At 38.3% G+C, this 23,570-nt stretch overlaps 1 protein-coding gene across 1 annotated transcript in view; it reads right to left on the bottom strand.

The window, feature by feature from the left end:
• Positions 1-23,570, bottom strand: part of THSD7A (thrombospondin, type I, domain containing 7A) — a 487,905-nt gene that overhangs the window by 28,991 nt on the left and 435,344 nt on the right. The window contains exons 15-20 of the mRNA XM_010845433.1: positions 15,657-15,835; positions 13,416-13,421; positions 11,251-11,384; positions 6,304-6,457; positions 3,453-3,597; positions 1,777-1,892 (exon numbers count right to left, since the gene is read on the bottom strand). Coding sequence (XP_010843735.1) covers positions 1,777-1,892; positions 3,453-3,597; positions 6,304-6,457; positions 11,251-11,384; positions 13,416-13,421; positions 15,657-15,835 — 734 coding nt within the window. The remainder of the gene's footprint in view (positions 1-1,776; positions 1,893-3,452; positions 3,598-6,303; positions 6,458-11,250; positions 11,385-13,415; positions 13,422-15,656; positions 15,836-23,570) is intronic.

The following is a 23,570-nucleotide window of genomic DNA, read 5'->3' as shown; positions in this document are numbered from 1 at the left end:
AGGGTTTGCACATGTATTAGTAGGTAGGCAACCAATCCAGTGTTAGAAAAGACAGCCAGCTTTTCTCAGGGCTATTATTTAATTCTACTGCTTCCATCAGTTCAGTTCAGTCGCTCAGTCCTGCTTCCATAGGGTGGGTAAAATGGGATATGAATTGTTTAATCCAATTCCTGTGAGAGGAGCACTGTTCTCCCTGAATACAGTATATGCTAAAATGTTACAATTTGAATCCCTAATTGTCATCATAGTAATCAAACATAATAATATTTGTACATAAAAGTAAATTTATCCAGACTTCTGGATAACAAAAACTATTTCTCAGACTTTTACTCACATTTCATTTAAGAAATAAAAGGCTTTATTTATATCTTTTTTCTGGAGTCATATGAGATACTTAAACACTGGTCTTATGTGATTATGTGAGAGTTGGACACGACTTAGTGACACAACAACTTATATGATTTGGGTTAAGCTTTCTGAAAGCTCTCAGAGCTTTTCATTGTTATTTTATTCTGGCCTAGAAGGGCATTTGCATGTGCATTTGCAAAAACAAAAAAAAAGACTCATGTGAGAGGCAGATCACAGGATGCTCTCCAGCCTGTGTATATAACTATAAAAATAATATTCACTAATAATGTTATTTTTGTATTTTTATAGTGGTCACATTACTTCAATGTTATTAGTTTCAAAGCCAAATTGATTCAGGTATGAAATTTCTGATTAAAGCTAAGGCCATAATTGACTGAATTATGTTGTAAGATAGAGGAATTTATTAACTAAATTTGTTTTCAGTGCATTTGGGAACTCCGTTCCTATGGACAGATATATAGAAAGTTAAATTAGGTCTATATGATAATATCAAAGATATCAAATGGATTAAAATATTTCCATCTTGAGTTTTCCCTTAAGATTTGGAATAATTTACCACAGGCTTATAATAAGCTCTAGGACAGGCAGACAGAGACTGTGGTCACATGTCCACTGAGCCCTACTGAGGTTACAAGTCCCTCCCTGGTGTTCCAGGTCTACAAAGGCTCGAGCTTGTCCTGGTTCATGTTGAACCACTGGGCCTTAGTTCAGGAGGAGTCAAAACCTGTCAGGAAGATGAGTACCCTTTTCGTCTGGAAATTAGACAAAATAATTGTAACCTGAAGAACAGCTTCGTGAAAACTACGACTACGTTTTCTCACATTTCACAAGGTCATATTAGAAACAATAACATTACTTTTGTAAACTGGAGAATTAACAGTTACAGATCTCTGTACCCAAAAGATACTAATGGTAGACTCCATTCCTTTGTTTGGATTTCAAGCTCTCTCTTACCCAGACCTGACTCAGACTCTCACAGCTGGATATTAGATCCTAATATCAAAATCTGTTACGAAACCACATGCGATCAATGTTTTGCAACAGAGAGAATAAATGACGGCTCTTGGCAGGTGTCCCAGGCAACACAAAATTCATATGAAATTACAAAAGATGATGAGCAGTCTGATTAAGATTTATTGCCTTTATTCACCTTGATTACTTATTGTTACCCAAGCATTTCTTTCAGAATGGGCTAATTAGCATACCTCTGGGCTCCCAGCAGAACAAAATACAGGAAATTATGTGTAGAAATCAGTAGTGCTGGAAAGAGTCTCTTTTCAAGAGTGTGTTTAGCAGAAAACATCTGCTGGCAAAGAGCTGCATAACGCACCGGTCACTTGGTTCAGCATGAATTGAGACTATTCGGGAAGAATTTACTCACAAAGATATAACACAGCCTCCCCTCACCTCTTCACAGTATTTCAGGTTAACTGACTTGCCGTCACTTCGAACACAATCCAACATCCTTGTTTTAATGCCATTCCCACATACTGCCTTCTCGCTCAGCTGGCATGTGCTCCAGTCTGAAAGGGAAGGAGTGCATCAGAACAGAAGGCTATGTACGGAACAGATTTCAAATGAAACTCGGATGACCTGAATCCCGTATTTAATTCACAACTGCTTCCTAAGCCCCACCATCAATCATCACACATGCAGAGCATATGGGTCCCAGCTTTGAACGTATCAGGAGTCAAATGGAATTGCTGGGGCTGCACACAGCTATGGGGATTATTCCTGAGGCAGCTGTCTCCTTGACCATCTTGATGGCTAGTCGTTTGGTGATGCTGTAAAAATGGCTGTGGCCTGCAGGTGAAATGTCACTTAGAAACTGTTTATCCTAATTAAAGTAAAAATGTAAATCTCAACATTTTTGTTTTAGCAAAATAATCATAATTTTAAATGGCTGGCATTTTGTGCAGTTACATCCAAATAAAACTATTTCACTTGCTGTCCATACTTAGGATGTTGTAAAATGTATTATTTATTTCAAAACCAGCTTGGCCATATTTATTTCTCGTATTAAGTATCTTTTGCAAGGTAATTCTTTTATCTTTCTTCCCAGGGTAATGTAGCCTGTCCCAGAGAACTGTGATTTCATTGTGTCACAAAAGCAAATTGAAGAGAAAACCAAAAGGAACAAAAAATCAAGCTGACTGCTATGTGTCATAGTACAGTTTCTGGGGTTTATTTCAGCATGAAAATTACATGGGGGAAAATTCCAAAATAAGTTTCAGTGTTGCCCCAAGTCATATAAGCCAAAAAAACTCTTCTTTCCTAGAGTATATGCCTTGATGACATATGAGACGAGGGTTTGGGGAAAAATATAATTTATGATAAGCCTTTTTTTCTTCTAAAAAATACAGTCTTTTTTTTTTGCCTAGATCTTTGATAACACTAAAAAATTCTCTTCATACACAATTTGGAAGGTTAAGCTTGCTAATGCTTTTTACATCAGACTAATCATGCATATGAACTGCCCCCACACAAAAAATTGTTGTCCCAGTACTCATAACGATTAAACATATTCTGAAGAAGAAAGACATCTTTCAATAAACTTTTATCCATGGGAAAGATGTTTATTTCCACCTTCTGAAAGTGGGAGGATGTCTTACATAGGTACCCTTAGACTATTCACAATCTGCCTTAAGAGCTAATGTTTGTGTGAATTTTTCATTCTCTATCTTGATGTTTATTAAAAATAAGAGATAAATATTTATTTCATTTAATACAGAATTACTGCTGGGAGAGTAAGCAGTGTGTATGGCTTTCCTGGGGACTCAGGTGGTAAAGAATCTGCCTGTAATGCAGGAGACGTGGGTTCGATCCCTGGGTCGGGAAGATCCCCTGGAGAAGGAAATGGCAGCCCACTCCAGTATTCTTGCCTGGAGAATCCCATGGACAGAGGAACCTGGTGGGCTACATACAGTCCATGGGGTCACAAGAGTCAGACACGACTCAGTGACTAAACCACCAAGTAGCATGTCCAAAAGACATGTGGATGGAGGTGAACCATCCTTCTGGGAATGCTGCTAAGCTGACAGACGTGGAATTTGGCCTTTATGAGGTGAAGGCTACTCACGTACCTGTTACATTATAATCATAGTGGAAGCAGTTTTTGTTCAGGTTGCAGGGTTCCTTCTCCACAGCGTCAGGGCAGGCTCTTCCCTCCTCAGCTGGTTGTCTGATGGGATCAGCTGCCCTTTGCCGGAAAGTGCTTTGATTGCAAGGCTGACAGAGAATAACATAACTCCTCAGAAAGGTGAGCACTTGGCCACACAAGAGCAAACGGATTAAGGCAAGCACTGGAGCAAGAGTTAGAACTTTTGGGCCACTGGCTAATCTCATCTGTAAGTCCAGGAGTTGGATGAGTTTCTGATGTGCCATCTGCCTCTAAGAGGCTGTGGACCGGGAATGCTGCCTGCCATCCCGGCAGACAGAGAATGGTGCCACTGTCCCGTTCCACAAGGACCAAACACTCACCACTGCAGCTGCTGCAGGCGACGTGCCCTGAGGCAAACAGGATCGAGAGAAAGAGGCAGCGTTCTGTGCTTTGGATACTGACCCGAGATGGTTAAGATACATGTCTAAGGAATAATTTCAATGAGCCCAGAGTCCTGCATAATCCTATACACAGGAAAGCACTAAAATCATTAACTAGAGATTTCTGTTTCACTGATTAACAGTACTCTTGATATTTGACTACATGTTTTTTCTTTCCCAGCAGAAAACTCCTGCTTATTCAGGCTCCTCCTCTACCTCTTTGGAGCAGTTCCTCAGAGCTATCTAAAGGGCCGTCTCCCAGGCCATTGTCCTCAGTAAGATCCCCAAATAAAACTTAACTGGCAACTTTCAGGCTGTGTCTTTTTCTTCAGTTGACAATACTTAAGAGTCTGTGTCTAACCTGAAAATATATCTGTTCCCATATGTTTACTGCAGCATTATTTACAATAATCAAGATACAGAAAAAACCCAAAATGCCCATCGATGGATAAATAAGCTGTAGTGTGATTATACAACGGAATATTATTCAGCCATAAAAAACGAGGATGCCTACAATTTGTGACAACAGGGACGGACCCCAAAGACATTATGCTAAGTGAAGTGTCAGACAGAGACAAGTACCGTATGCTCTCACTTACATGTGGCATTTAAAACAAAAAAACAAAACTCATAGAAAAAGATCAGACTTGCGGTTAACAGACGTAGGGGTAGGGGAGAGGGAGAACTGGAGGAAAGTGGTCAAAGGTACAAATTTCCAGTTGTAAGACAGTAAGTAGTAGGGATACATCCCTACTACTTGGACTACATCAAGTTCAGCATGATGACTGTAGCTAACACTGCCATATGTTATATAGCAAAGGTGTTAACAGAGTTAATCTTAACAGTTCTCATCACAAGCAGAACATTTTTCCCCCTTTATTCTTTTCTTCTTTTTATCACACGTATTTGAGAAGATGGATGTTAGCTGAAACTATTGTGGTAATCGTTTCACAATATACATAAATCAAACCATCATGCTGTATGCCTTAAACATGTCTGTTGATTATCTCTCAATAAAACTGGGATAAAAAAAGAGTATGTGTCAAATATTAACAGATACATCACATCATCCATACACAAAAATATATGCTCATACTAATTACTGTAGGTCATAAATTTTACTGTGGGTCACAGAACTTATAATCTATTTTCTTGGACCCCCAAAATTAAGATTGTGTGTATGTGTGTGTGTGAGTTGATCAGTTGTGCTCGACTCTGTGACACCATGGATTGCAGCCCACCAGGCTCCTCTGTCCATGGAAAAACAGCTATTAATATTTTCCTAATGTGCACACATACATGCACACAAATATAAGGTAGCACTAATTTAAAAAACCTGGCTGTCATTCTCCTACTGGTACAGTCTTGTTTTGGAAACACTTGGTTATTAAGAGCAGAAACAGTAACTTCAAACCTGATGCTATGAAATTAGAATACAAAATCATTTGCATACCCTTGTGAAACAGCTGATTGATTCTTTATTGCAGTTTATTCTGTATCCAAGTCAAATGCCACCCCTGTTTTGCTCCTGCTCTATCAGTTGGCTGCTAATCAGCATCTTTAATAATGTTAACACTGGAACAGAAAATTAATTTCTCCTTGAAAACATGTATCTGTCCCATATTATATTTCAGCAAATAAATTACACATTAAATATTTTTTCCATGCTTTTGATGCCCCATTGAGTGTGCAGCTTTACAAATGTGCCTGGGGTAAGCCAAATTTCCTACATCATCAGCCAGTCCTGTTTCAAGTGACTCTCCTCCCCAGGGCCCATGGAAGTGCTCCATGGGCTGCTGAAATCTAGAAGCTCTGTGCGATTTGAAACTCTCAGCTGGCTTTCCAGGTCCAAAGATGCTCAGAGTCAGTGCCTGGAAAGAGACTCATTGATGCCCAGCTTTCTTCTTTCTACTCCCTTTCTTACCAGAATCTTTTGAGTTTTAGTGTCAATACTCCTGCTGCCATATCTCCACAGTGTGAAAGATTATTCCTACAATTTAAATAAAATGGCCTGGGCAAAAAGCAAAAGATGATAACAACTTGACACCATGAAAGCACTTTTACTAGAGTCTCATTCTTTATCTCTTTACCTGGAGGGAATCATTATCACCACTGCAGTTTTTAACATTCTGTGTATTCATAAATCAATCTAAAGACATTTTTGTGCTAGGATTAGGAGGATGGTGACGGAGTATAAAGTTTGCAAGAAGCTAAGCTGTGCCGGGATGAGTCTAAACACTGCTGATTTTAAATGGCACATTCGTAGCCAACAGCACACCCTGGTAACTAATTCAGTAACCAAGTTTTATTTTCTTAATGGTAGTTAAAAGCTTAAAAGCTTTAGTGGTAAGGAATTAAGCAAATTCTACATTAACAAATGGTTAATTGTCTCACCAAAGAGCATCGGGTCCATGGACCCCATTCGGATACCACACAATCCTCAGGACATGGCAGTTTGCACTCTCGAGAGCCCAGGGGCATCTCTTCTGGGTCACAGAGGTAATCCTCTACGTGGTCAGAGGGGCCATCCGCTGTGTTCTGCATGCATCTAGAAGAAAACATGTCTATCAGTGAAGGAATTTGGACATTCAAACAATGGCCAACCCGCAAGGTTCAAGGTTTCTCTTAAGGTATCACCATGGAGGCAGGGGATGGGGAGTTTGGCATTTAATGAATAAAATTCTCCAAACATAAAGACACAGAAGATCTCTGCCTCCCATAAATAGTTGGAGCCCTTCAGTGTGACTTAAAAATCAAAAATCTCTGCTTGCATGTATCATTATCATCTTTTAAATTATAGCCACTATGTGTATACTCTGTATATACAAATTCTGTGTGTCTTCCTCTGAAAGGAGAGAGTCATTTATTTACACCTAAATTATCATGCAGAAACTAAAGCATTGGCCACAGATATTCAGAGATGGGTTGCAATTTTGGAATATAATGCATTTTTTTTCTTTCAAGAAAAATAGTGGATTCCACAGAGAAGGTAGATTCATATATGATGGAAGACAACGCACATTGAAATCTCCTAGGCAGAAGTTTCATTAACTGCTTTTGAAAGTAACTGATGATCTTTATCAAGTTATTTTGTCATTTAACAAGTAATTTTAGCTTCCCGTTTGCTGATAACCTTAAAAGAAAGCCAGAAGTGAGAGACAATCACACGACTTCTCTAAATGGGGTTGCTGGGATCTTCCTATATCTTGACCTTTTTTACTGTTAGCTTTAACAGAATAAATCCAAACATTTCATTACATTTCATTGTGTTGTGAGCAGTCATAAAGGGCTCTTTAACTCATCTCTTGGGAGTCTAATTAAAGTGGCTAGTATACTGGACTTTGCTTTTTACCATAGTTAATCTCTCCAAGCACTTTTCTAATAGAAGACAAAATCTTTATCCCTCATTTGTGACTCAGAGAAGGTCAACCGAATTACTAAGTTTGGGAAGAGAACTGCATTGCAGGAGATGAAGAGGAAGGCTTGGGCTCTCAAGCCTCAAACCCACTGCAATGTTTTAAACTGTTGGTTGCATTATATTACCAATTATACCTGGAATCTCAACTTTTCTCAGGGATTTACAATCAGTAGGGAGATTGCATCTTGACAGTTCTCTGCAGAATCACCTTTCCATACCGTGCTGCTGATTTTAAGAGAAATGTGGGTTTCCTGTGGGATGCAGCAAAAACTGGAAAAGTATGCTGTTGGTTTCGTCTTAACTGGGTTTGTAACCTGAAAAATATCCACACAGATACCCAGCTCTGCATTTTTTTGTATGCGAATATAAATATAAAAAGTAATCACTCATGTTGATGTTTGGCAGAAACCAACACGACACTGTAAAGCAATTATCCTTCAATTAAAGATAAATTAAAAAATAAAAAGTAATCACAAAAACATGCAAATGTAGGCTTTTTTGCAATTTCACCGTTGAAGGAAAAAACTAAATTATACATTTTGGGGGGAGAATTTCAGTGTCTTAGGAAAAATTTTCTAGCTTCACTGGCATTTTAAAAATGCTCTGTTGACAGCAGCTCTGAGAGGACACGGAACAGACAGGACAGTTCAATCTCCAAAGTTGGATTTGCTGCTAAGAAAAGATTGCATTCATGTTAGGCTCTGACATGATGTACAAGGATTAACTTGCAAAATTACCTATTGATCCAGAGTTAGGGACAGATGTTCAATACTCTATTAAGTACTTATGTACATAAAACTTTTTATTTTCAAAGGCTTTTCTTTTCCTTCAGTTTTTATTATACAAGTAATAAATTCATTTTAGGAAAATCAGAAGAAATGATAAAAAATTCAATACATTATATCAGAGAGAATCACTCTTAGCAGACTACTGTATTTAAACATATATTTTCATTTCATTAAATAGGAATAAACTTTACCTACTATTTGCACCATTTAGGAAAAACATTAATATGATAAACATCTCATGTTATTAACTGTTTTTCTAAAACATACTTTTTAATGATTACATTTGAATTTTGCAATTTCATCATTTAAATGTGCCACAACTGCAAAAAAAAAAAAAAAAAAAACCTTCTTGTTGGCATTCAAATTATTTGTAAGTTTTATTTATTTGATTTTGTATTAATGATATTTTTGTCACTGTAGAATGGGGATAGTGGTTTAGTCCCACCACCACTGTTTAGCACTGCAGAAGACAGAAAACCTATTTGGATCAAGTCTTGAGCCCAAAGGAAGGCACTTTAAGTTCATTTGCTTTCTTCAAATGCTTGGACTTTTTCCATTCCATAAGAGAAGGGATTATGCTGTGAGAATATCAAACTGTTTTAGAAAACAGAGCATAGAACCAAACTGGGGCCAAGGGTGGAGCCAGGCACCCACCACAGTTGTGGCAGTAAGGGGGTAGATTGCCTGCAGAAATTTCAAAAGCAACAGAAATAACCAAATCTGACTGGTTTTTATTATCATCATGTGCTGAAAATTTTAGAAAAATGTCAGTGAAAAAATATTCTGTCTCACCAGGGCAAATCACTACCATTATTCAGTCTTTGATATGTCACACCACCCTAAAAGGGCTTCCTTAGCAGCTCAGCTGGTAAAGAATCTGCCTGCATTGCAGGAGACCCCAATTTGATACCTGGGTCTGAAAGATCCGCTGGAGAAGAGATAGGCTACCCACTCCAGCATTCCTGGGCTTCCCTGGTGGCTCAGCTGGTAAACAATCTGCCTGCAACGTGGGAGACCTGGCTTCAGTCCCTGGATTGGGAAGATTCTGGGGAGAAGGGAAATGCTACCTACTCCAGTATTTTGGCCTGGAGAGTTCCATGGGCTGTATAGTCTGTGGGGTCACAAAGAGTCAGACACAACTGAGCGCCTTTCACTTTCACACTTCCTTATAGATGTATTTGTCCTGAAATGTCACCCAATGGTTGCATCTAACACGGCATTTAACCTTAAGGAGCGTAATTACATGATAAGAAATTTTCATCAATTCTCTATTTGCATTAAAAATGTTTATTGAAAAAATAGGTTGACCTTAAAAGTTACTTTGTTTAAAATGTGTTTGAAAACATTGACAATAGCCATTTGGAAAGCAAAAAGAAGCAACATATAATAATAGACAGCTGGAGGGAAAGCTGAAAGAAGCTATTGTAATTTTTATATTAACAAAAAAACCAACTTTATCAAATTTTTAATATAAAGAAAATACTTTTATATTTTAAAGATAAAATTTAAATTTGGCAGAAGAGTGGTAGAAAACAGAATATCTTTTTCTTCCCTGTTTCCCTATTAACTCATTTCCTCCACCCTCCACCTCATCCACTTCTTAATACTCAGAAAAATAACTTGAGACTTAAGATGAGTGAGGTTTAAAAACAAAAGAGATTATTTTTATCAGAGCCAATGTTTTACACAGTCCCAGGGTTTTATGATATAAACATTAACTTGCTCTACTTTCCTACTGAAACAGATAAAGAAACAGTCATCTTAAATTCACGAAGAGCTACGTCATGAGTAAGAATGGAATTCTTCACAATTGGAAGTTGTAAAGCTTTGGATGTTTTATATGTTTCTCTACCGTTTATCACTCAGTAGAGTTAGGATAAACTGGTTAAAGAGTGGCAAAACATTTGAGTTTCAATGCAACTCTGTCACTTCACTCACCGTCTGCTTAGGCACATTACTTAGTACTTTTGAATCTTTTCTTAAAGTGGAGATAATAAAGCCTCATATACTGATTTCCCAGGTTTGAGACCCTTAAGAATCATATGCAGATGCTTTAGGTATAATTTAATGAGTCAATTTAATTGTATTACACTTATTATGGGCTTCCCTTGTAGCTCAGTCAGTAAAGAATCTGCCTGCAATGCAGGAGACCTGGGTTCAATTCCTGGGTTAGGAAGATTCCCTGGAGAAGGGAATGGCTACCCAATCCTGTATTCTTGCCTGGAAAATCTCGTGGACAGAGGAACCTGGTGGGCTACAGTCCATGGGGTCACAAGAGTCAGAGACAACTCAGCAACTAAACCATATTTATTACAATATTTCAATCGTATTGGGTTTTAGAGAATTTCTATGACTACGACAGAGTCTCAGTTTGGACAGATAGCATTTAATAAAGGGGACAGACATATAGATGGATCTTTCAAAACACTAAGGGGTATGTGGGGCATTATAGATATAACAAGGCTGCTCAGCAGTATGACAAGGCTCTCATACTTTCTATGACAATGGAAAAATAACCGTGCTGTCTCAAAGAATAGCCAGTAGCCCCCTCCGACTATGGAGCACTTAGGATGGGTCTAGTGTGGTTGAGGAAATGCATTTTATTTAATTTTCATTGGTTTAGATTTCAAGTGAAATAGCCACACGTGGTGAGTGGCTACCCTACTGGCCACTGGCCACAGATAACACATGAGTGGCACCAGCCAGCCAGGGTAAGGTTTTAGTGAAGGCTTTCCAGGGCAATGGGAGTATTCAAAAGGTGGACAGTTTGATGCCTTAGCATCAAAAGATAAAAGAGTTTATAAAAGATTATCACTGAACTATGGTTAGAAATACAGTTGACCTTTAAGGAAGAAGTGATTGGGATTGGAAAATCTGCCTTTAGTCCAGCTCACGTTCACTATGCAGCCTTTTCTGGGCAAGAGCACCGTGAAGCAAAGCTTCCAAAAATCAGAAGGCAGAGGGTGACAAACTGCTGCTGGAAGCAGATCCTCTCAGAGCTTTCCATGAACACAAGACTCCCTAAAAGTACTGAAGAGAACTTCACTCAGGAGACCTGGGGGGAGGGCAAGTTCAGGCTGGCACACGAGAACTCGGGAGGTGGCGGTGCCTTTGCTCCCCCATGCTTGACCTCACCTCACTTTTCGGGTTTGCACACCCTCTCCGCAGTTGTCCCGCGTGTTCACAAAGGTCACCTTGCAGATGCTCCACGGCTCTGTGACCCATATGTACTGGCTGCAGTCACTGTGGCAAGGGACGACCTCATACACCTGAAACACACATGGTTCTCAGTGACCTCACTGCCCGGAACCGGAGAAGGTGAGAGGGGCGCCTCACAGTTCAGTACTCAAGATATTTCACTTTTACACCAGCCTCTCTTTTACTGTTCATTGTCCTAAAACAGGAACATGGAGGCCCTCGTGAGAGTTCGAGTTGCAGCAGTGAAGGGCAGGCAGGGCTAGCCCTGTTGTGTTCTGCTGATCTGCGATCACACTGTAGCTGGAGATCAGACCTCACGGACCACATGAGACGCACTCCGTACTTTCCTGGACTGACGCTTACCACACGGTATTATAACTTCCTGGGCCATACCTCCTGGTCACAGTCTCTGTGTCTTCAGTACTTAGCCCAGGGTGTTCATATGTGAGGCATTCTATAGAGATTTGTTGAGTAAGATGAATGAATGAATAGAAGAATTATCATTAATTTTTAAGCAATTAAGGAAGCATATAACAACACTTTTGAAACTGTGGTTTGGGAGAAGTCTCTTGAGAGTCCCTTGGACTGCAAGGAGATCAAACCAGTCAACCCTAAAGGAAATCAACCCTGAATATTCATTGGAAGGACTGATGCTGAAGCTGAAGCTCCAATATTTTGGCCACCTGATGCGAAGAACTGACTCACTGGAAAAGACCCTGATGCTGTGGGAGAGACTGAAAGGCAACAGGAAAAGAGGGCAGCAGAGGATGAGATGGTTCGATAGCATCACTGACTCAATGGACATGAATCTGAGCAAACTCTGTGAGATAGTGGAGGACAGAGGAGCCTGGCATGGGGCGGTCCATGGGGTCACAAAGAGTTGGATGCGACTTAGCGACTGAACAACAGTAAGAACACAGCTTATAAAAGTAGTTCTTTTCAAATAAATATAATTTGGCCCATTTTCCAAATAAGTATGTATACCAATAAGAATTTTTTCATGTTCCATAGAGGAAATTAAAAGATAAATAATACGAAATACAGCTATCTTAAATAAAGTTATCTTAAATCATTTAGGGCTTGGAAGTGAGGTCTGAAATTGGTCTCATATTACACAGCTGCAAAGCACTGAGGGCCACATGAAATAAAGCAAATTGCCGGTGCTCTGGTGCCCGTTAAGGCTTGCAGGTCCGGGTCTGCGGTGGTGTCGGTGGTGGGTTTCAGGATTTTTAGCACAATGAACCAACTATAGTCTTTTCTCAGTGAGAGAATGGAGTAAATTAATTAAAAAAAAGGACTCTAATCCACTGCAACAGAGCTGACTCAATCATTAAAGAAAAATGCCTCTTAAAATTATTTCAAAATCTATGATAATTCAACTCCATTTCCTACTTTATAATACCCACCCACACACAACAGTACGTGAATATTTTATATAGTTATTCAATTCCAGAAAATACAGATGTAAGTAGTCCATTGGAACCATTCTTTGTGCAAATTTTAGTTTTACTAAACATCCCTGGAAAGTGAATAAAGTTGACCTACCACACACAGAAAAAAAGTATGCACTGTTGGAGTAAGACTCTGTAATGACTGTCATGAATGATCACCTTCACATGTGTGCTGTATTAAAATAGAACTAAATACTATTTTAGTATTTAGTAAAACATTACCCTACGTGTTGTGGAGAAGGGAACAATTGAAGGGGAAATGCCATCTTTCCTAGTCCTTTGACGGCTTTCATTTTAATCTCCTATGCTGGAGAGAATATCAGTTCAGAGCGGCCTCCTGCGACCCCTTGGAGCCCACCTACCCCTCTCCCTCACCCAAGAAGCATGAGACAGGAGGTGCCACTGCCTTTTCAAGGCGAGAGATTTAAGCTTGTTCTCTTCTATCCCTGTACTTTAGGCCCTGATTTTAAAATGAGAAAACACATGTAACACGTTAGGGAAAAAGAAAAGGGAATAGCTGCAGAAGAAAAGTTTTATGAAAAATATGACTTCTTTTGTGTGAAAGATAAAAAGAATACATTCTCTGATGCCAGGAGTGAAATGGAAACCAACAGCACTCTATCATGAACCATGAGGTTTAGCAGTTCTTACCTGGGCCTGGAGCAGGATTCACCAGGAATGAAGCAAAGGGAGAGAAACAGAGACAAGTTAAAATGTTGGTATATTTGGCAAGAAGATCTCACGTTCTAAGTTTCAAGTATTATCCATATAGAAAAGGTGGGTGTGTTTTTTTCTTGGTAAATGACTCGAACATTTATCTTAGACCTTAAAATAGAAAAGCCACCTCCTTATTATTGTTTAAAATTAAGATACACAAACCAATTGCAAACAGCACAGTCCAGGACAGGATTTGGTAGGCAGGATGAAGAAATCTTAGAAAACCGAGTAGACCTCAAAATACGTATGTTGGGGAATGAATATATGACTGCAAATATCTGGTGGACCAAACTGTGAGCGGGCTATTTATAGACTGATTGATCTTAATCAATTCATTCACCCACATTTCTGAGGAAATGAGTATTCGCTTCCTCAAATGGAAAAGGGAACCTCAGAAACCATTTTCAAGGCAAACTACCACAGATTACTTATTGAGGAAGGTATGACTGCAGTAAAAATCTATATGACATAATTTTCAAAAATTTACACCAACCCCCCCCCCCCAATTTTCAGTTACACAAACCTTGCATATTCTTTTCTTATATTTTACTAACAAATGAATCCTTAGAAGTTTCTACTTTTAATGTAGAACATTTATGCTCGAAGATTCAGAAATCTATTATTTCTTGTTTCAGTTTTGATTTTTCCATTGTACATGTCTCAATATACCGTAACCAGTAGTCTGGTAACAAACACTCAGATAACATGCTCTGCATTAGATTTTATCAGAGTGACACAGAAGGAGCTTAGGTAAAAGTTTTAGTAGCAAAGACAACTTGGCACAGCCATTTTGAACTTTTCTAAATTCACTACATAAAAGACGCTGAGGCAAGCAAAACTTAAATTCTGACTGGCTGTACACATACACACTGAAGCTAAGAAAATGCATAGAATTTATTCAAAACATGAATAAAAATTATTGAAATTTTAGTTTACTACTGGAAAGTCAATATTTCAAAACTTGTAGAAAAATATTCTTTTGTATTATAAACATTACATTTCAGTTTTTCTGTTTCATCAGGGTCATGCATTTTCTTCTTTAGAGATCGTTACTGGGGTAGAGACACTCGATTACCAGTAGGTGGCAGCAGTGAAGTATATTAGTCACTTTTAGTTGCATTTATTTAAAGGCAAGTTTAGCAATTTTACTTGCGAAAAATCAACATTCTTTTAGAAGACTTTCTATGCAATTTAATTCTCCACTTTCTTGCCCTTAATTGCTTTATTCAAAAGTTATTTTTATTTCTCTATAATTTTATTGTGATGAACAAAGTTTTTTTTGGGAAGGCAAATGTATATGGGTGAGCAGTGTATTTGAAGATTAAAATTAGACAATCTATGTGTGTATGAAACATACCTACATATTTAAATTTGGTTCATACATATAACTTTGTTCTTTTGTGAGTTAAACATACATCTTAATATCCACACACATATCTTCATATCTAGTGTGAAATTCACTCTTTGTTAATCCTCATGTAGATCAAACACGGCAATAACTGTCTGATGAATCTTATGTTACGTTAAACTAGCAATCTTATATTAAACAATTCCTCCTATTAGATATTTCACTCTATTTCCAGTGGAACACAAGTCATAACTATGAATAGCTGCTAACAAAGTGTGTATTCAAAGTCAAAGAAAGTTCCAAATAATACTGAAAAGGCCAATCACCAAACTGATAGATAACACAGAGTCACTTTGACACCATCTTCATCTCTTTCATCTTATCATATTTCATATCAACAGAATATATTTCCCATTTTTGACCCACACCCTACATAACTTCCTTGATTTTAATTTGTATGGTTGGCAATTGAGACTTTTTTTCTGAGTCTAATGGATTTATCAGATAAGACAATCTTGCTCCCAACACTCAAATTATTGTATAACAACAGATTAAATACCTTGACAGTATTTTAAAGGTAGATTTCATTTTTTATTTCTATTACATTAATATGCACATATATACACATACAGTATATTAAATCTCTTGAGAATACAGAGATCATCCATCTGACTTGTAATTTTAATAATTTACTCAGGCATTGTAAAGTGGGTCAAATATCTTATTCAGGGGATATTATTTATTCTCTATTTTGGGTTAAAAAAAAAAAAGAGAGATCAGTGTGCATCTAAGAAGTATTTTACAATATTCCCAAGAGCAGAAGATACCTGGTTGACATGGTCCAGTTTGGGGCATGGCCTCCCTCCATTATAGGGCTTTTCACGCAGCCATTTAGACCGAACCTTCACACCGCTCCCACAGGACTTGCTGCAGCGCGACCAATTGGACCACTCACTGAGCTTGCAGTCTGAGGGGCAGGGGATGATGCAGGCCTCTTCAATGTAACCTGAGCAGATAAAAATGAGACAAGGGCTGTCTCCTCCACATGGCCCTCGGCTATTACCACCCACCATTCCAGCCCATTTAGAAGGACTTGGCAGCAACATGCAAATGGAGAGGTGTCTCTGTCATTAGGGACTCAAATTAAATCCTGCAGGAAAATGACACATAGCACAGTGACTCTGTTCAAATAACAGCTAAGCAGCTGCTGTATGATCTGCTTAGGATTCATGCTCACCATATTTCAACATTTCTGACTTTCTGACAGCTCGTGTTTAATTGACAATAACCTGTCTGCTGCCATGTCATTCTCATGCTGCCGGAATAATACATTAAAAAAATGATAACAGTTTTCTGTAAAATCCTATCTGCTAATGTCACATAAGTTCAAGTGTCTGAGTCCATGCAACATTCTCCCTCAAGAAGAAAGCCAGACCCTCTCAATCAGTATTCAAAAGGAATCATTTAACTTAGCACCTTCTGTTTCGCTTTCATTGAAAATCAAGTCTGATGAAGAAAAATGAAGGATGTTAAATAAATAATGCCTCATATTATTATATGTGCTGTCAGTTTCAAAGCACCTTCACATACCGTATTCATTTGATTCTCTTGAAAATAGCATAAACGTAGTGGGCATGTACGGAGGCTCTACTGGACAGATAAGAAAACACGTACGGAGAGATAACTGACAAGGGCAAGGTCACACAGTCAGAGATGAGGCCAGGATCTGAGTCTAGTCTAGCACTCATTCCATCAAATCACACAGTCAATTAAGTTAAGAGTCCACAGATTTGTCCTGAGAAATGGGAGCATTTTCCTAACCCTTCCCTTAGTACCAACTTGGCATTTCACAGTTATCAGTTTATCCCTATTTTTCTCAAGACAAACAAGTGGAAAAAGCAAAATTCCCCTGGTCAAGAGTCCAGTGTTATCCTCTGTCACACTCTGCCTGTGAGAGTGGTTGTTCTGGAAGGAAGAGAACACTCTGCTCTTACCATTTTACATCAACACCAAAGATTCCATTTTGAAAATGACTATAACGTAAACCAGAGAAGGCAATGGCACCCCACTCCAGTACTCTTGCCTGGAAAATCCCATGGACGGAGGAGCCTGGTGGGCTGCAGTCCATGGGGTCGCTAAGAGTCAGGCACGACCAAGCAACTTCACTTTGACTTTTCACTTTCATGCATTGGAGAAGGAAATGGCAACCCACTCCAGTGTTCTTGCCTGGAGAATCCCAGGGATGGGGGAGCCTGGTGGGCTGCCGTCTATGGGGTCGCACAGAGTCGGACACGACTGAAGCGACTTCGCAGCAGCAGCATAATGTAAACAGTTTCTCTTAAGAACTCTAGGTGGACTTTTAAAAATTTTATTGAGACATAATTTATATATCATAAAGGTCAGCTCATGTTTTGGTCTTTAATATAGTCTGTGTTATGCAACCATCACCACCATCTGCTTTTAGAACATTTTCGTTACTACTGCTATACCTGTTAGCAGCCATTTCCCATTTTCCCTCCCGTTCTCTAGCAACCACTAATCTAGTCTGTATCTCTAAGAATTCACCTATTCTGAACATTTTATAAAATGAAATCAAACATTATGTTTTACGATCGGCTTCTTTTACTTACTACAACGTCTTCAGGATTCTTCTATGCTGTGACATGTGTTAGTACCTCACTCCTTTTTATAACTAAATAGTATTCCATTGTATGGAAGTATCATATTTTTCAATCCTTTCATCAATTGATGGACATTTTAGTTATTTCCATGTTTCGTACATTACAAATAATGCTGTGAATATTTGTGTACAAGTTTCTGCACACATGAGTTTTCAGTTCTCTTGGGTATGTACCTAGGAATGGAATTATCTGATCATATGATAATTCTTTATTTAACTTTTTACTGAAATGCCAAACTGTTTTCCAAAGTGACGGTACCATTTTACGATACCACTAGCAGGATATGAGTGCTCCACTTTATACATTTGTCAAAACTTGCTTATTATGTCTCTTTTACTTTAGTGTCCTTTGAAGAACAAAATTTTAAATGGTAATGAAGTCCAATTTATCTATTTTTATTTTTATTGCTGTACTTTGGTGTCCTATCTAGGAAACAATTATCTAATCCAAGGTCATAAAAGTCAAAAACGCCCATTTTTCCCCAAGAGTTTTATAGTTTCAGTTCTTATACTGAGGTATATAATTCATTTTGAGTCAAGCTAAAAATGTCTAAAGTCACTTACAAATCCATGTCATCAGTAACCAAATTATTTGATGTTTATAAAACACAATTAATTAACAAAAACCCAACTATTGCCAAATATTATCAAAAGCGCTTTAGTAAAAGAACACTACTATTTCATATGTAATAAATTATTGAAATATTTCTAGAATTTCATTTCCTACCTTGTGCGTGTGTGCATGCTAAGTTGTATCTGACTTTTTGCAACCCTATGAACTCAGCATGCCAGGATTCTCTGTCCATGGGATTAATTAATTCTTGTCCAGGCAAGAATACTGGAGTGGGTTGCCCTGCCCTCCTCCAAGGGATCATCCTGACCCAGGGATCAAACCCGCATCTCTTCTGTCATCTGCACTGGCAAGCAGATTCTTTACCACTAGCGCCACCTTTCCTGGCTTGCAAAAGATCAAAATAACCGCAAAAACAAACCTCTAACCTTTTGCCATTCAGTAATTATAACTGACAGTAGACTCACATGATTTTTATGTCACTACTTCAGAGTAACAGATAAATGGAAATTCTTTCCATTTTATCTGCTGAAGTACAAATGGCACTGGTGAAATATGTCATATCTGACTTCAGTTTGATTCACATTGTATTATTAAGTAAGCAGATATAAAATTTTTATGTTTGATCTTCCAATAGAGTACTCCAGAAAATGTCTCTCCAATAAAACTCAATTAAACTGCTGAAAGATACAAATTAGGCACTGAGATAAAGACACAACTGCGAAAGAGTATAATGCTTAGCATTCCATTTTAATTTTCTAATGTGTAACAACATTCAATAATTGCCTGTCAAGTGTATCTCGTACAATTAAAATCCTTAATGCTACTAGTGAACTGCCAGATAAGCATTCCCCTGCCTTCTCCACTAGGATCATTTTTGAGGGCAATTAACACCAAACGATCATGGCGGATAGAAAGACAGAAACATCTGAAGCGTTTTAAGGCTAAATAAACTGCTGGCATCTTGAAGCAATTTATGGTTCCCGAGAATGCTGGAATAAAATAAATGACTTCACAATGAGGGTGTTAAAACTTGGTAGCTCAACACAGAATATGACACATGAAAAAATCAAACTTCTGAATTTTGATTGTAGTTTTTGTATCTATATCTGTTCTGATGGCTGCTTTCAGGTTGAAATGAATACAAAATTAGCAGGCTTTGAGTGGCAACCAGAGGACCTTTGAGATATATCCAGTCACCTCATTCATTTGAATTATGAATGTGCAGATAAAGTAGCTTTCAACAACTTTCCCAATTATGATATCGTGCTGTTGAAAGGTGTACTGTTGATAGATTAAAGAATTCATTTTGAAAGCACGTGGAACATATTGGTTGGTTCTGATTTACAGCTGTGTGAATGAGCTCTGCTGGCCCTCCATTGGAAACAGCTGGATTAATCTCAAAAGTGACCTGAAAAATCTATCCTGCTTAAATGTGTGTTATATGCACATGACTGCAATTGCAAATGAGAACATTTAGCTAGAAGTTTATCTACTATGGTCCTTATGGATTTGAAAATACTGAAAAAGGTTACTGAAAAATAGTTTCAAAATGAATAGAATATTCTTTTGTAATTATAGATTAAGAACAGATAACTTGAAAAGCTGGGGAAACTAAACTACCGTGTATATATCCAAACGCCTATAATCAACTATTCTACCTATAAAATTCTTATATTCAGTGTATGAAAGGTTATGAATCAACCCTAGGCAATTAAAATGTTCATAATGAAGTATTCAGGTAAGCTTATGTAACTGCAATAAACAGTTATTTTAATTTTATTTTTATATTTTTGTTTCATATACATGTGAAGACATATCTCTTCATATCTGCTAGGTACTTATAGACTTTTTCAGAAAATTTCAACAGTAGTTTTAACTGCTGTCAGATTTTGTAGCTGTTGCTCTTCCAATACTGATAGCTTACGCAATGACTAGGAGCATTCAGATTCAGGCAGTATACCTATGCAGTTCACGATCAAGGCCATTTCTAAGAGCAAACTCTAAAACACTGCTGTATAATGAAGACTTTGGCTGTTCTGTTTCTCTGATTCCTGGCAGACAGCTTCTAAGCTCTGAAATTTCCTGAGTGACAGGAGTATCTTTGTTATTCATGCTGGGCCTCTTAGACTACATGTGAGTTTATGCGAAGATGTCTAAGGAAAGGGGATGACTATACCATATAGACTAAACATGTATTTAAAAAGCTTGGGGCTTTCAGCCTCTTGATATCCTCCCAATCTCTGGGGAGAGGAGATTGAGTTTAACTCTGTGGTCAATGATTCAACTAATAATGCCTACATAATAACTCCTTCCCCACTAGAAAACTCTGGATACAAAAGCTCAGGCTGGTAAAGGACATCCAGGGGCCAAGATGGTGATGTCTCCTGGTTCCACGGGGCGATGGCACGGATGCCCTGTGTTTGGGACCCTCCCAGCCCTCGTCTGTGTGTCCCTTCTATTGACTGGTTCTGATTTTTATCCTTTTGCTATAATAAAACTCTAACTGTAAGTATGGTGCTTTCTGAGTTCTCTGAATCATCCCAGTGAATTATTGAACCTGAGGGAGTAGTGGGGACCCGAAATCTGTGGCCAGTTGGTCAGAAGCGAGGCTCACCCGGGATTCCCGAACATGCACAGCTCATGTCGGAGGCGAGAGCAGTCTTGTAGAGGACTGAACCCTTAACCTGTGAAGTTTAGCCCAAGTCCAGGTAGTTAGTGACAGAAATGAATTCTACTTTCAGATGTATATTTTATTTAAAAAGGAAATAAACTTATTTATGCAAGAGCCCATATCCAAAGTTTACTTATTCAACCAAAATAAAAACTTTGAGAATAATTACATACATGAAGGCATTTATGGACTTTTTCTCCCCAAATCTAACATTTATAGTTTTAATTAATATTGTATTAAAAATTGGAAAAAAAGTTCTAAGAACCCATTTTGGAAATAGGGCTTTGTCAGCAATATAAACATATTTGATAGAGTGTTCAGATTATGAAGTAATAAGAAACTAACTTTGAAACAGTAGAGTGATTTATTTTTAACTGGATCCTTCAGGGCACTGTTCTTTTAGTCAACAAGAATCACACAATGCCATGCTGCTGCTGCTGCTGCTGCTGCTAAGTCGCTTCAGTCGTGTCTGACTCTGTGCGACCCCGCCGACAGCAGCCCACGAGTATTTCCAAAGGATGATCTTTAAACACTAGTTTGTTGGGTTCTTGGCTTCCCTGGTGGCTCAGACAGTAAAGAATCTGCCTGCAATGTGGGAGACCTGGGTTTGATTCCTGAGTTGGGAAGATCCTAATAGGTGTTAAACATGATTTTTATAAATGACATGGTCAAGCAAGTTGGAAAATTGTTGCATTAAACTAGGTTAAACAGGTCTTTTTACCCTGGGCTTTCTTCTTTTTGTGTGTTGTTTGTTTGCTAACATGAACTGTGACTCTCTAGGAGAATGACTTAGACACTGCATTATATGCTTCTTAATTTTTTCCTACAGCATATCACTGGACCAGTAAGAAACAGATCATTCTGACAGGTTGTAATTATAATGCATTAAAACTGGATTCATGTTTTGAGCTGTACAGAGTTTTAATGTTTAATTAGACCTTCTTATGTCCATTTCTAGATAAGGGAAAAAATGCAAAAGCTAACAAACAAAAACAAAACCCCTAAACTTAAGAAAATTTCTTCTTAATTTATAAAGTTTTAAAGAAGTAAAGGTTAAACTTACGGCAAAGAGAGAGGAAACTGTTATGCAGATAAACTTCTTGAATATTTTTTTAATGACTATTTTAAACGACCATTTTGTGTTTATGCAGATTAACTACAATTTCCTGTCAGGGCTAAACTGGCTTTCAATGTAACTATGAAAAAATGGCTAAACACTGGAGAGTAAATGCAAGTGAAGATTTTCCTTTTAAATTTAACTTTAAAATGTCCACAAATATGTTGGAGTGCTCTCAGGTTACTTTTGAGCCCATTGACATGGTTTATGTCTAATATAAACCATATGATTTATGTCTAATTCTTCATGCATTTACAAAAAAATTCCTACGTATAAGCCTTGCTCACTACATAACCATTTTGATGATACTTTGAAGTAGAAAAAGACCAGGGATTGAACTTTAGTTTCCTGTGTGGCCTGCATTGCAGACGGATTCTTTACCCACTGAGCCACAGGGGGAGTCCTGAAATGAGAAGACACTCAACTAAAGGGTATTAGACTATATTCAACTAATGGGTATTACAGTTACTTTGGATGTGCAGGGCATTAATATAACAGGATTCTATATGAGAGTCAGTTAGTATCTCTATGAATTATGAAACCTTATAATACAATAGGCTTCCCTGGTGGCTCAGCGGTAAAGAAGCTGCCTGCAATGCAGGAGATGGAGGTTCCATTCCTGGGTCGGGAAGATCCCCTGGAGGAGAAACCGGCAACCCACTCCAGTATTCTTGCCTGGAAAATCCCACAGACAGGAGCCTGGAAGGTTAGAGTCCCTGGGGTAGCAAAAAAGTGGGACATGACTTAGTGACTAAACAACTACAACAACCTCAACAACAACATAACACAACATGAGTAATGAACAACTTTGTGGTTTTATCAATCAAATTATCATAGTCATCAGCAAGATTACCACACCTAATCATTTCACTGAAGTTATCTGATCATCGAAAAAGCAAGTGAGTTCCAGAAAAACATCTATTTCTGCTTTATTGACTATGCCAAAGCCTTTGACTGTGTGGATCACAATAAACTGTGGAAAATTCTGAAAGAGATGGGAATATCAGACCACCTGACCTGCCTCTTGAGAAATTTGTATGCAGGTCAGGAAACAACAGTTAGTACTGGACATGGAACAACAGACTGGTTCCAAATAGGAAAAGGAGTACGTCAAGGCTGTATATTGTCACCCTGCTTATTTAACTTATATGCAGAGTACATCATGAGAAATGCTGGGCTGGAAGAAGCACAAGCTGGAATCAAGATTGGCGGGAGAAATATCGATAACCTCAGATATGCAGATGACACCATCCTTATGGCAGAAAGTGAAGAAGAACTAAAAAGCCTCTTGATGAAAGTGAAAGTGGAGAGTTAAAAAGTTGGCTTAAAGCTCAACATTCAGAAAACGAAGATCATGGCATCTGGTCCTATCACTTCATGGGAAATAGATGGGGAAACAGGGGAAACAGTGGCTGACTTTATCTTTTTGGGCTCCCAAATCACTGCAGATGGTGACTGTAGCCATGAAATTAAAAGACACTTACTCCTTGGAAGGAAAGTTATGACCAACCTAAACAGCATATTCGAAAGCAGAGACATTACTTTGCCAACAAAGGTCTGTCTAGTCAAGGCTATGGTTTTTCCAGTGGTCATGTATGGATGTGAGAGTTGGACTATGAAGAAGGCTGAGCACCGAAGAATTGATGCTTTTGAACTGTGGTGTTGGAGAAGACTCTTGAGAGTCCCTTGGACTGCAAGG

The sequence above is a fragment of the Bison bison genome, unplaced genomic scaffold (genome assembly GCF_000754665.1).
Source record: "Bison bison bison isolate TAMUID 2011002044 unplaced genomic scaffold, Bison_UMD1.0 scf7180017864216, whole genome shotgun sequence".
Taxonomy (NCBI): Eukaryota; Metazoa; Chordata; class Mammalia; order Artiodactyla; family Bovidae; genus Bison; species Bison bison.
The sequence above is the reverse complement of the archived record's forward strand: the minus strand, read 5'-3'. Positions and strand labels throughout refer to the sequence as shown.